Consider the following 14,756-nt stretch of genomic DNA (forward strand, 5'->3'; position numbering starts at 1 on the left):
AAATTATTTTCAGACAGGTACTTATAAATACTAAAGGGATTGTAAAGAATCCATAATCTTTGTGTATGTGCATGCATTTGTGTGTATTCATGTATTTAAGAGTGCATCTGCATGTTAAATCTTACGACCTTAAACTCCTCGTATAAGAGACACAGAGACATTCATATCTTTCCATACTATGCAATCTTTATTTAAAATGGGTTATAGTATTTTAAAAAATGTTTTATAAACTAAATTGTCTTATAAATTGAAGAGAGGTAGATGCTTGTACACAAGAGAAGATAGTCATTGTACAACTTTTTATGTTTTCAATGCATTTTGATTCATGCCTTTCTTTAAACCTATAAAAAGTGGTTATGTTATGTTAAGCTTTTTCCAGTATCTTATGTATATCTTCTTAATATTTCCAGTGAAAGACAAATTTGAACAACGAAGTTATAGCAGTATCACAGAATTTGTGGCTGACTTCAGACTTATGCTTGAAAATTGCTACCGCTACAATGGACCAGATCACTACATTTCTAAAAGAGGTCAAAAACTGGAAACTATGCTTGAGCAAAAACTTGCTCTTCTGTCTAGGTATTAATGAAACCTGTGACTTTTATCTTGTGAATATTATAAATAACATTGTATAAATGTTGAGTAGTGTTTGCTTGATGTAAGAATGTTTGTGAGACTGAAATACTAGTATCTTCAGAGTGTCTGAAAAAGATATAAAAGTACTTAATAGTTTTTAACACTTAAATTGAATTGCCCCTGGGAATCAATAAAGCTGTATTGTAAATACAGAGAAAATTAGTAATACACTGGAGTATTACTAATTTTCTCTGTATTTACAAAGTAGCATCCCTTTCCCATCTTTTTTGCACCTTATTTTGGTTTAACAATAAAATTTTATATGCATCTAAATTGCTCAAAGTTCACCCGGATAAATGACATGGTTACTTTGTTCAAGGTAGCAAATCCAAATGCCATTCTCATTCTCCATAATACTTTATAACAGTATAATGATTTTTTTTTTTAATTTCATAGTACAGCTCTTGTTTTTTACTGTAGTGTGATAGCAAGGAAGGGGGATATTTAGAAATGGCAGGATGGCATATTCTGTTTTGTACATTGACACAGAGAACTGAGGGCTAAGACAACAATTGCAGCAACAACTGGAAAGGCATCTGATGATGACTTTCTCTCTTCTGGTGAGCTTAAGCAACTTCTATTTCAATAGATGACTTTAGTCACCTTAAATTGTTTAATTATATTAAGTGCTGGCATTGTTTTTACAGCTGACATACTTTATTAATATTAGTTTCATTAGCTTTACAGCCTACTTGGCATTTAAAAATTTTGATATTGATAAAACTTATCATTGAACATTTGCAACACCTTCAGTTTGCTTATTTAGTCTTTCAAAAATGCATTGTAACTATGTCTTAAACATTTTATTTGCTGACTTTTTAAAAATTGGTAGATTTTTTAAAAATGTGTGTTTGTGCTTAGGGTTAGATGACATCGTATACTGGGTTTTGTTACCTTAATACTCTAAAATCTGTTAACTTTTTTCCCCTGCTATTAAGCAAATGACATTAATCTGCTATCATAGCTTTTTAAACACCAGTACGTGGGCCCATACATGGCTTTCTTGAGTTAGTCAAACTTTCTTTTTGGTAACCCTTTTTATTTGCCTCTCCTAAGTGTGAATATACTTTTATCTTTCAGGCTTAAGGAGAAGACCAAAAACATTTATACCACACGACTCTTCAGCTCTTCTAAGTCAGTTACGTAGCGAAGAAGCTCAGCGCGAAAGAGAACAGCGTCGTCAGCTGATTGCTGACAGGAAGGCAGCAAATGAAGCCGTACAGCATGAAATTCTTGAATGGGAGGATTCCCTTTTGGCAGAACCTATTAAAACACACATGTTGCACTCATGGGAGGTAATTGCAGGAATTTTGGCTACAATATTTGGGGTTTTTTTATGCTTTGTGAAGAAAGACATGCTAATCAGTTATGCAGAAGCTGCCTTATGGCAGCGGAATCAGTTTACCAAACTTAACGAGAGTTGTAGAGAAGTGAGTGTGTTGCTGGTAAAGCAGTTTGAAAAATGGTCTCTATAATGCTGCTGAGCGGTCCGGTGGCGCAACGGTTAGCGCCTGTCACCAATGCAGTGAAGGCTGGCTGCCCAGAGTTCATTTCTCGTCTCGGGCACGCTGTTCTTTCTCTGCACGTGGCATCTGTTTACAGGGATGGCTGCCTTGCCGTAATATAGCCTCAGTTGCTGGCACGGTGTAAAACACCAATTCCCTCCCCCCCCCTCTTATAATGCTGCTCAAGATCAAGTATTGTGCTTCAAACACCTAATTTAAATGAAGCAACTTTCAGCATGTGCTTTTTGTAATCATTTTGAAGCCATCTTGTTCTGGATTGGTTGCATGATATATATATCTTGCTAAGTAGCAAAGAGTAAAATTTTTAGCTGATGTCTGATTTATTGTTATTTTTCTTTGTCCCTTTCAGCAGATGAATAACATGAAGCACTAATTAAATTTTTAAATCTTAAAATGTACATGGCAAAGGTCAAATTGTAAAAAACAAAGTTCTGGAATTTTAAGTTGATACTACAGCATTTTTGTTTCATTTGATTTTTGTTACAGCTGCCACAGATTGGTCTTTTCTTGTTTCTGTGTCAAGAGGTGTTAAACTTGGGAGAGGTGTCACTATTTGAACTTGAACGATGTTTGGCTATGCCACGCCAAAGCACAACATTGCAGTACATTATGACATCACTCCTTTCTACACCATCTCAGAGGATGAAGTGAGAAATTTTATTTCAAATCTTGTAGTTTTGATAATTGCACTGTTTTATTAAGTTAATATGTGACCTGCCACCACAAAAAGAGTTTTAAGTTACACAGAGCAGTTTCGTAGTGGAGCCCCAGAAAGTTGATGAGAGTCAGCTTTGTGCAATTTTACTTTTCTTTACAAATGGATTCCATGATGATTGAACAAACAGGAAAGTACACTGCTATGTTAAAATAAAAGTTAGAAATGGTCTTTAAATACATTTTGGTCGAGGAACCCCAAGCCAATTCGTTCTGATTTCTTCTGCAAAATGATGAATTTTAAACACTACTTTATTAACATTTCCCTGTCAGAATCCCATCGTATTAAACGCTGCCAGAGAGACTGAAGTCTGCATTTTCAATCTCTTTAATGACTGATTCAAATAGTAACCAATCAGAAGATTTGTATACAAAAGTTTTAGGAATAAACAAATCTGATCCCGATGCTATCCAATGTGAGATACCGAACTGTCCTAGGTAATAAAAGGAAAGGCACTGAGCAATTGGCTGAAGGGGATGAAACTTGTTCTTTTCACCAGGTTTTGTTCACCCTGTTAAAGTACTGTGTAAAGCAAAAACTTGACAAAAACATATCTGTGACAAATTGTTATTAGCTTTTATTTGTCTTTAATCTATGAAGCCAGCGGAACATTTTATGCTTTTTATTGAATAAAGGGGAAAGTGTTTATTCAGTACTGAGTAAATTAATGGAACAGTACACGTGCATGAACAAACAGACCCCAAAAAAAAAAGTAGTATTTTTACTTATCATTGTTTTCATGCCAAGCTTTTTATCATTATCAATATACAGTGCTTGAAGATTTCACTGTGAGGTTTTTCTCCTGTCTCATCTGTTGAACAAATCTTTTGTCCTTATAGAATTGACAAGAAGTCTGTAATGCCTTACCGAGTTTGGACACAAAAGTTGACCAAAAAGATGGACATCTGGTATAAAATGCTGGAGGACTGTAATGGTGATAAGGGCAAGGCAGCATATAAATTGGGTTTTGATCCATGCAGCTTTGACATGTTGGGTAAGGCCACTATTAGCATGTATTATTCTTTACCATCAGGCTTGATAAAAAAAAAACATGCATTGTATAGAGATTGGAAATTTCATAGTGAGGAACAGGCATGATTAATACAGATGAGTTATTTTCATGTTTTAAATATTTCATCCTGAATTACCAATACAACTGTAAGCGTAATGCCTTATTAAGACTAGAGAAACACAAAAGGAAAAGACTGAAAAATGGAAGGGTAGCGTAACACATATTACTTATGCTGGTCATAGACTGGTTTATGAAATAACAGAAAAGAGGAATCTGTTGGACACTTACATCTGTACTGGGAGACTTAGGTTATGCTGATGACATTGTTATTCAGCCAATGCAAAGATACGCAGGAACAGATCAACAGTCTAACCAAAAATGCATCAACAATAGGACTTAAAATAAAAACAGACAAAAACAAAAGAAATAAGACAGAATGCCAAGTCAACAGAACTCATCACAAATGATAAAGAAGGAGAGAAAGTCCAAGAACTTACATACCTTGGTAGTAACAACAGATGAAGATACAGAAAAGGATGTGAAGAACATACACATCAAAGCAAATCAAGCCTTTGCCATGTTGAAAGAAATTTGGAAATCCAAAGTTCTAAGGAGAAATACAAAATTAAAAATCTTCAGAAGCGATGTCCTTTCGGTTTTGCTCTGTGGAAGTGAGTGCAGGAAGATATCAGCAAACATCAGGTAGAAACTAGAGACCTTCAAACCAAGTGTCTGAGAACAATTTTCAAGATATTCTGGCCTAACATGATTACTAATGAAGAAATCTTTAAAGACCCAGCTGCATAAATATAACAACAACAATCCAAAAAAGAAGATGGAAATTACTAGGGCATTTTTCTAAGAATGAAACCAAAATAGCCCTTCATTGGTCAGCCATGGTTGGCTAAAAGAACATGGTGAAGGTCAGTAGATCAAGAGTTTAAGGACCAGAAACTGTCCTGGAACTGTATGGCAAAATTTAGCTCTTGTGGATGCCTTATATACCACCTTTGGTACGAAGAGGAGTGAGTAGGGTAACAGTTTTACACACAAGCCATCAGCTAAGACTGTATTATGGCCATGCATCTGGCCGTGCAAAAAGGTACCTCAGACAGAACAGCACATCCATAATAAGATCATCACTGTATTAGTGAACATGTTTACCCTTTGCATTGTAAAACTTTGCAGCTTGATATATTTAGTTCTTTTAGTTTTATAAAGGTCTAAAATTAGCGTTGTTATTGTCATCAAGTTTTTGTAAGTTTTTGGTATACCCACAGTATCCTTCGTAATTATTCATGTGTACTTTGTCTTTAACATATTTGGTCATAGAAGAAGAGAAAAATTTTTTTATTTCAGCAAAAGATGTTTTTAAATGGTTTTCACAGAATGTTTAAATGTGGTACTTCTTGAAACCAAATAATCCAGGAGATTGAAATTGCATAATGTTGTCAAGGTTACCATGTAAAACCAATAACAAATCTAATATATGTTTATTGTGTATTCTGTCTGGATCAAATGCAGATTGTATAATACCATAAATTTCCATTTTCACATCAGGCTTGAAAAATCCACTGAGAAGGAGAGCATTCCACAAGAACAATTTCTATCGTAGAATATGGATCCTAAAGTGCCTTTGTGATCATTGTTTGGTGAGCTTTTTAGAATATTTTCATCACATTTTTTTTTTAATGCCAAGTGGCAGGGTTAAAAATGACCAAAAAGTGTTAAAAGAGGGCAACTTTAAATACAGCCAATGCAGAGATGTGTTTATTACACTGTCAACACACTTTTACAAAAGTCATGCTACTGAAATAAAATTAGTAATTTTTTATCAGTTTTTATGTGCTCAACACAAATATAACGGTCAAAATGAAAAATTGGCTCTAGATGTTGGGTTTTTTGTTTTTTTTTAATCTGCAATAATTATTGCATACATCATGAAATGCATGCAAATAGTAACTGACCTACGGTTAATACCTTTAAACAATCAAGTCATAGACTACGTCTTAGATTTCTTTGCCTGTCTCTTGCACAGCTGTTCGGGAGCATCTCTGGGGAGTGTCCAGCAGTAGTCAGCCAGCATGGTAGTGGACAATTTTCCCTGATATCTTTTTTCCATTGTTGTGATATCTTGATGAAAATGTTCGCCATGTTCATCACTAACCATACCACAGTTGTCAGGAAAGAATCCAGATGGGAATGAAGGAAGTGGATCTTTAGAGATATATTGCAGCTAAGTTTCTGATACTGCATCAACATTTCTTCTAATTGTTGCTTGTAGTTTTCTGCCCAAACATTCCTAAGAAAGTAGTAGACACTAGGCAAAAAGCATTTCGTTCTTGAAGTTGTTGATTGATTCATTGTTGAAGAGCTCTCAAATCTGAGGACCCACAAAAACTCCCTCTCTAATCTTTGCTTCACTGAGTCAGTGGAATTTTTCATGCAGGTATCAGAAAGCTGACAAAGTCCAGTCCATGGCTTTCACGAAAATTTTCATCAAACCTAGTTTGATGTGAAGGGGTTGTAAGGATTTTGTGAGGCCCGACCAGAGCTGGGTGCTGGATATTCTTCTCTCCAACTGCTACGTTTTGTCTTAAGTCCATTCCTTCCACAAGTAGTGCAATTCCCGTGCTCGACTATCCCAGTCACATAAGAAACATGTATTTTGTATATCCCAACTGCAGTCCTGTTAAAGGAGCAACTATCTTCAAATCATCACAGAGGTTCCACCTGTACTTATACTCAATGGAATTCAGTAGCTCGTACGTTTCTTTCATGTGGACAGCATTCGCCTCTGAAATAGATGGAAGAAGGTTTCATTTGTGCTAAAGCACAGCCTTAAGATTCAGTTTCAAAAAGTCTACAAATAGTCTCCATTCTTGTAGGTCATGAGTGATTTCTAAGGCATTTATGAGGCCCTCATTATCAGAACAGAATATTAGATTACCTTTTCTTTCGTAATTGTGGCATCTTCTAGAAGATTCCATTGCTCAAGTCTTGAACCTAGCAATTCTGCTTTGTTCTTGGTCCAAATCACAAACCAGGTCATTTAGTTCTTCCTGTGTTATTCTGTGCGAGGTTGATGATGCACCAGTGAAACTTTGGATCACTGCATGCTGACTAAATAGAAGAATAGGTGAGGTCACCCTCATTCTCATCAGCTGAATCAAGAGAATATTTCTGCTGGGTAGATGAAATGTTGGGGGGAACTATTTTCGACTTATTTTGCTTCATTATCCCGCTGGAAAGAGGAGATACCAAGTAACAGTCATTTGTGTGTTTGTTTGGTTGTCTCCACACCATGGGACTGCAAACAGCATTTATGTCTTTTACCATTCAACCACTGTGAAAGCTGTGTTGCACATGTTTAGTTTAGTTTATTCCTTGTTGCTCCTTTGAGGAGCATAGGGCCGCAACAACACCTCACCATTCGGACCTGGTTTTGGGCAGCCCCCTTCAGTTGGGCCCAGGTTTTGACGACCTTTGCCTCACTCTCTATTGTTTTTTTCCAAGTCAGGTGTTGCACATGTAGCAGACCATATATGCGGGTCCCAAGGCTTGTCTTGATATCACTAATCTTGCATCCAAAGTAAAGATGATATACCATCTTCACTTGAGAGGTGTCACTTCTCACAAATATACCAAAAATTGTCCAAGGTATTAATGCACTTTCGAGGCATTAGCGTTCTGTATTGTAACTAAATGGATGAAATATTAAGTTCTGTGTAACGGTAGCCTAAACTGTATCCCACAAAGTCTGAAATTCTGACTGGGCTTTATATAGCACAGTGGTTCTTAACCTTGTTTGAGGTACTGAACCCACAAGTTTAATATGCGCATTCACCGAATCCTTCTTTAGTGTCATCACGAATTGCGGGTGTGTCTTGACCTTCAAGGCAGAGGCTCCGCCGAACCCCTAGGGTTCGATATAACCCCGGTTAAGAACCACTGATATAGCACTTCTGATGTCAGCTTACTTCAGCAGCCGCCTGGCAGTAGTACTGCATTTCATCAGAAAATAATGCAGTAAACGCTGGATGATGTGTATCATGCAATGTGATGTAATGTTACATCATTCTAGGCTTATTAAGGATGCTGTTACAGTCCTACTGGATACATTTACACAATGAAACAGAGAAAATGAACCGTATCAAATATTTTCAAAATGAAAACCAATAAAAATTAGTTTATTCCTTGTTGCTCCTTTGAGGAGCATAGGGCTGCACAAAAAATTTATCATGGTTATATTTGTGTTAAGCACACCAAGATACTGCTGAATAGGACCTTTTGAAGTCGGTAATAATTTCAGTGTTGACCAATGTTATAAACTTTTTTTTTTTTTTCTTTTTTTTGCATTTTTGATATCAAGTAACAGTTTACGACCTTTTTGTATTCAAATTATTCTCTGGATCATTTTATTATTATTAAGTGTTCAGTAGCTATTTAAGATATGGTTGCTGGTGAGACATGTAGAAATGTTAGTCACCTCATAAACTATATACAAGGAATCGGTTAACAGGAAACCCAGGAGTCTCTCAGAAATGCTATTGAAGCCCAGCCACCTGAGGACCAGCGAGAGTACATTTTAGGAAATGATGCTAAAGGGTGTCTGTATCTTCACTTTCCACAGTTCTGTGGAGCAGATTTGCGTATTTATCGCCAGCAAAAGCCACCAGATTTAAGCTTCAGCAGTGATGAAGATGATGATGTGTCAGCTAAAGTAAGTTGAGATATTTCTTCACCTTCTTTACCTTTTTTGTTTTAGTTTAGTATAAAAGACATTTTACACAATATTTTACTGCTGATTTTAAGACAAATTGTTGTCTCATCTGTGCCTGCCTGTTCGTGCCTCAGTTTCTTGTCTAAGGCATTCTTCAGTCTCACCAGGATGATTCTGTTCAGCACCTTGTTCAATTGTTGCACTGTGTCAGGTCGCGTTTTTTGTTTTAGCTTCAGTAGATAACCAAGCTTCCAGTCTGATGGAACTTGCTCCTGTTCCCAAATTTTCTGTAGCAGGGGGTGTAGCATCTCTGCTGCAGCTGTTAGGTCTTCCTTGAGTGCCTCTGCAGGAATGCTATCTGGGCCTACTGCCTTGCCAGTATTCAATGACTTGAGGGCTTTGATAATATCTGCCTTGGTGGGTTAGTGTTCACTTGGAGCTGTTCGGCGGCTGTGACAATGTTTAAAGTGGTTGGTGTTGGTGGCCTGTTCAGTATTTCTTCAAAATGTTCTGCCCAGTGAGATTTTTGTTCTGCATCCCCGGTAATGACACTGCCATTCTTATGCTTTACTGGCCTGCACGCATTGGTGTTTTTCCTTCCTGACAGAATTCTCGTAATTTCATATAGCCTCTTTGTGTTATTTTGCCTAGCTGCTTGTTCTACCTCTTCTGCCATCCTATGTGCGAACTGTCTTGTCGCCTCTTGCACTCATTTTAACTTCTTCGGTTCATCTCCTAGTACTTTGCTCTGAACTCTTCTTTTTCCTATTGTCTTGACATTGGATGATCTGCTTTAGCTCTTTCCTTTCTTCTATCTTTTGCCAGGTTCCTAAAGGGCCTAATTTCGCCAGACTATTTTATTAATAAATACAATCTTAAATCTATCCTTTAGTATGGAATCAAAAACCAGATAAAATGGCAAAAGGGGGTCTAGGTGTTCCTTACATGTCACCCTTTATTTTGGCTTTAAAACTATTGTGGATTAAAAAATAACAATGAGCATAGATGGACAAATATAATTCATGTTATACTACCAGAAAGTAGTTACGTAGAACAGCTGGGCTGTGAGCTAATTTGTAAAAGAGTTAACTTATTTTGGAATAATGTTCTACTTGCATGTAGGTGTTTTAAAAATAAAGTTAAAATAGATACGGCTGATAAGCTCTTAGCAGAACCTCTTTTCTATAATGCCAATATTAAGATTGATTGTAAGCTCTTTATTTATAAAGATCGACAAAAAACATATTTAGCATTAGAGATTTACTTGACAAAAAAGACAGATTCTATACATATGAATGTTTTAAACAACTCTACCAGCTAAATACAAACTTTCTAAAAAAAATTTGTTGTGTAGAAGCAGTGAAAATGTATTTAAAGCAAAATGCTGTATCCATCAACAAAAACAAAAAAAAGTTAAAAACACTAATATTTTTCCAAGGAAAAGGCTCAAAGAACTATCACAATATATTAAATGATAATGAATATGAACCAATTGTTTTCAAAAATGGATTAAAAAGTTGCAGGGCAAATTAAGCTTTAAAAGGATATTTCTTAAAATAAGTAAAATCCATGAAATTAAATATAAATGGTTCCATGTTAGACTTGTGCATAGGGTATTAGCCACAAATATTTTTAAGAGATCAAAATTTTAGTTAAAAACTTATGTCCCTTTTGTAACCAAGAAAAAGAAACGATGGAGCACATAGTTTTGAAATGTAACTATTTAAAAAAAAATTTGGAGTTCATTAGAAAAGAGAATCAATGATAAATGTAAACATGTAAAGGACTTTAAATTTACTGCTACACTTCTTCTATTTGGATTATAGTGAAAATATCCTAACGGATAACGTTATGGACCGATATAATAATAATAATGGCAAAGTTTTACATATATAAATCCAGATTTAGAACAAAAACTCTATGTATACAGGTCTTTCTACAAAATGTATATAGACAAATGAAAGTGGAAAGATTTATAGCTCTTAGCAATATGTAAATTGCAATTTTTGATGAACAATTTTAGAAATTTTCTTACATTTTTGTAATTGTATTACAAAAGAATGTAACAAATGGGAAACCCATACCTAAATGAAGAGAGAAGTAAAGAGCGAAACAGGATTGTAAAAAGAAAGCTTAGTTTGTGGAAACTTAATGCCCTGTATTACATATATTACTATACTCTTTAACATTTAATTCATTGCTAAAATGTTTTATAGATATGAACTTGTGTACATTATGTACTAAATAATTATGGGTAAGAAAATTGCTTAACTCATACAATTGGTTGACTCTGTGTGTGTTAGTGTGTGCTTCCTTGTTTTTGGGGGGTTTTTTCCCTGGTTTTTATTCCATGTGAGTCATGGTACAGTTGAACCACTACAGTAATATGGTACTGATGTATTATATATTATGCCATTAAATAAAGTTTTTAAAAAAAAAGGAAAAAACTACTGTCTAAAAGAACTTCAAGAAAGATGTAAAAAACGTAATAAAACTGAAAATTTTAAATAAAGAAATGTATTTTTTACTATCTTGTGGTCATGGTGTGTTATTGATTTGATTTTTCCCAGGTTGAAAGTGAGAAGTCACGAGTGGAAAGTAGCTTTTCTTCTAAGGGCATACACAAAGGCAATAGCTCTCTTATCTCTTCACCTGAACCAAGGGAAAATGGGAAGAAGGTGAAGAAAAGGGCCACAAGACACCCTCCAATGCCAGAACAGTCATCTCCAGAGCTTGCCACAGCATTATGGCTCACTGGAACAGAAAACAGGATTCGCAAAACGAGGAACAGTGTGGAGGCAAGTCTTCCATTTATTCTAGGAAATCAAACCTCCACAAATGGATCCTGGCCAAATAAGAGGTCTAAAATGGCTAACAGCTCTGTGAGTGAGTCCTCTGATAAAAGTTGCAGCAACCCTGATGTGTATGACGTCAAGGAAGAGAAGGTAGCTGGAGACAGTATTAAGTGTGAAAGCAGAGACAGCTGCCACACCTTAGTAGATGAATTCGTTGGTTGTGATTCAAAAGCTAAATCTTTCATGAATGCAAGCAGTTCCAGAACTGAGCATGGGGAATCAAAAGAAAGCATTGACTTCTTAGCTGCAAGGAAGAGCCAGCTCTGTTACATTCCATGAAAAAAAACACACATATATTTGATGAAGATAAAGGGGAAGAATGTGATGCCGTAAAGGCAAATGTAAAAAACACGAGTGATAGTCATATAATAAAAACCACAAAGTCTGAACCTAGTGATGCAACATCTGATCACAATGTGATTGACAGAAAACCTGTTGAGGAAGAATGTGCAGGTGACTCTTTGACATCAGCTCTTGAACTCAGTTCCCTTGCCTGTGATATAAAGAGAGAAAATGCAGTTATCTTCTCAAGATCTAATTGTGATAGTTCAAACATCAGTGAAGTACCAGCAAGAACTAGCAGCAGTAGCCAGAAAACGTCAGCATCCTCCACCAACAGTGCCCATGAAAAAGAGTCTGTGATAAACAACCATGCAATGTTCTGCAACGTAGACTTGATGTCACATACAACTTTAAAGGAATCAGATGACGGGGCAAGTAGAGACATGGAAAGCAGTGTTAGGTCTGCTTTGTTGGATCATGTGAGTTACAGCATGTCAGCGGCTAGTGGAAAGAAGCCTGCAGGAAAAGATGACATATTAGAAGAGGATGAAGAGGACAATAACGAAATTGTAAGTAGAAACGTGTTTCTCACTTTTTGAATTTGAGTTATAATTAGATATTTATGCTGTTCATACTGCTGTCAGTATAAGCCTTTGGTTATAGTTAGATTTCAGTATATCTCCAACCAGTTTTATACTCATTCTAGTCCCTTAAGAAGTGATGGTTGCAGGATGGATCAGAGTAGAGTCTAAACTTAGTTTGTCTCTCTCAGGGTCCAGATCTGGATGAGTTTGAGCTTATTGTGGACAGTGTGGAGGGACTACAAGAGCTAATTCAACAATTTGCAGAGCCTCAGCTTCCCCCTCCTTCCAGACACATCTCGAAAGGCCAGAAAACAAAGGGTATTTCCTCTTTTCCTCATTCATCTCTAAAAACTTTATCTGTGTAGCAGGGATCAGCATGGTGTGAACATGTTGTGCTTGACTTTGTCACTAGCATAAGCTAATTCTTTCAGAATGATGGATATTCATACTGTAAACAGCCTTTATCCTAATCTCTCTATGCTGCCTACATAAACTGTTTTTCCAAACTTCACTTTCATTTTCAAAAACAGTTCAATTCACACAGGTCATTTAGTGTGAAAGCAAGCCATGAGAAATCTTAGAAGCTATTTCATTCCCAAATATAGTTCATACTTCTGAAACAAAAGACATGAGTGATTCAGAGCTGTTTGATCTATGTGATTTTGATGACAACTGTAAAGAAGAATCCACAAATGCAAAAAGGGATAGAGTTGTAGGTGAGCACATTGCTGATGAAAATGACAGTGATGAGAGTACCATAAAAAATTGGTTAAAATTCTAATGCAGAGTTGGTAAATAAAAGTAAAGAAAATATTTACACCCTGGAAAGACTGATTTTAACCCTTATTGTGGCAAATTTGTTAAAAACTATTCTGGGTAAGATGAGTGTCAGACTCGCATGTACAATAAGGCCATTTCCTTCAGTTATGGTAAGTATTCTTATAATTAACAGTACTGTAAATAATACAGACAATGTATTCACTAATCCTAATAGTTTACAGCAGTTTCGTCTAATCCTACTGAGGATTACTATTGTTGCTTACACGCTTTATTTGGGATTGCTGTCTACTTTTATGATGTGATTGCTTTTGCATTCTGCCCTCCATAGCCAGACAACTATGACATTTTCTTTTTCTGAGTGGTTCCACTTTGTTTTATTCTGTGTTGGCACTACTTCTGGCATTATTCTGAAGTATCTCCATTGAAGATGTAATTGGTCTGTGCAATCCAATTTTTCTTCTATCTTGAATCCGGGGTCACTCTGTCATTTCTATTAGAAATAAATGCCAGGTATTGTATTTTCTTGCATTCCAAAGAGATGTATCCAGATCACACAAACTGCTACACCACAAACATCAAGCAAAATCATGAACAGGGACCTTACTTGTGCTTAGCTCATCAGACATTTTCAAAAGAAGGCCTCATATACCTTATAGTTACAAAGAGGAATGCCAGAGCTTCACTACAAGAGTCAAGTCATGAGGCACTACTTTGTGCTGTTCTGTACAAACGATGACAGATATGATGGTTTCTTTTGTTTGTAAGTGATACAAAACTTTGAATGTTTTGAACTTTGAAAATTTGGGGAGATATTTGCACCCCTTTCAACTTATGCGTTTAGTGTATGGTTGGTCTGCTAATCTATTGAAAATTTTTTTCAGTTTAGGTTGGTTTTAAAAGAACTAAAATGACTATGCACACAAGCACAGTTGACAACATCCACAATAATAATACTTCAGTTAAGTTAAAACATTACTAATAAATGCATGCTATGCATGTCATGTATGGTAAAGTAGGCCTTTGTGAGTCAGCATTTGTTGACATTTATTTACTATAATGGTAGACTTGCAGAGAGTAACAAAAAAAAAATCTTACTATCAAGTTTCATGTTTCTTTCTGAGAACTACCTTGAGAAACAAGAGCCAAAAAAAAAATCCTTTTGGTACTGTCACATTAGCTATTTTTTAATGCATGTGATCCTGGGATGAAGTCATAGTAAATAAGGAATTTACAACCATTTTTTATGATTTTGTCTAACTGCCATCTATAATTGAATTTTTCATGTAGGCCTGGGACATCAAACCTGGTTCTTAAAACCATTGGAGTTATAACAGAAGACACTGGCATAGTTTTCTTTATTATTCTACAACTAACCTTAGAGTACAGCAAGGAAAACAGAATGTGAAAAGAACGCCTTTATGTCATTTTTTTTTTAATGAATATTCCCACTAACACACAGCAATTCATGCATATGGGGCAAAGAATATTATACAAACAGGTGACACAAATTCGAGAGATATGTACTGCTGTGCAATGTACACGAGCAAAACAAATTATGCAGGTTGGTAACAAATATATAAAATGTTTACACAGTGTGCAAAGTAATGACATGAGATACAGTAAACACAACAGGTTGGTGGTAC

The 14,756-nt window shown here is 35.8% G+C and overlaps 1 protein-coding gene across 1 annotated transcript in view; it reads left to right on the forward strand.

Annotated features, from left to right (window-relative positions):
• LOC112558834 (uncharacterized protein KIAA2026-like) overlaps window positions 1-14,756 on the forward strand; it is a 29,176-nt gene that overhangs the window by 1,530 nt on the left and 12,890 nt on the right. Inside the window, 11 exon segments of the mRNA XM_025229528.1 lie at window positions 411-579; window positions 1,126-1,196; window positions 1,717-1,931; window positions 2,649-2,809; window positions 3,717-3,871; window positions 5,450-5,541; window positions 8,412-8,612; window positions 11,183-11,742; window positions 11,895-12,318; window positions 12,522-12,651; window positions 12,939-13,045. Of these exon segments, the coding sequence (XP_025085313.1) occupies window positions 411-579; window positions 1,126-1,196; window positions 1,717-1,931; window positions 2,649-2,809; window positions 3,717-3,871; window positions 5,450-5,541; window positions 8,412-8,612; window positions 11,183-11,742; window positions 11,895-12,318; window positions 12,522-12,651; window positions 12,939-13,045 (2,285 nt within the window).

Source organism: Pomacea canaliculata, linkage group LG3, assembly GCF_003073045.1.
Source record: "Pomacea canaliculata isolate SZHN2017 linkage group LG3, ASM307304v1, whole genome shotgun sequence".
Taxonomy (NCBI): Eukaryota; Metazoa; Mollusca; class Gastropoda; order Architaenioglossa; family Ampullariidae; genus Pomacea; species Pomacea canaliculata.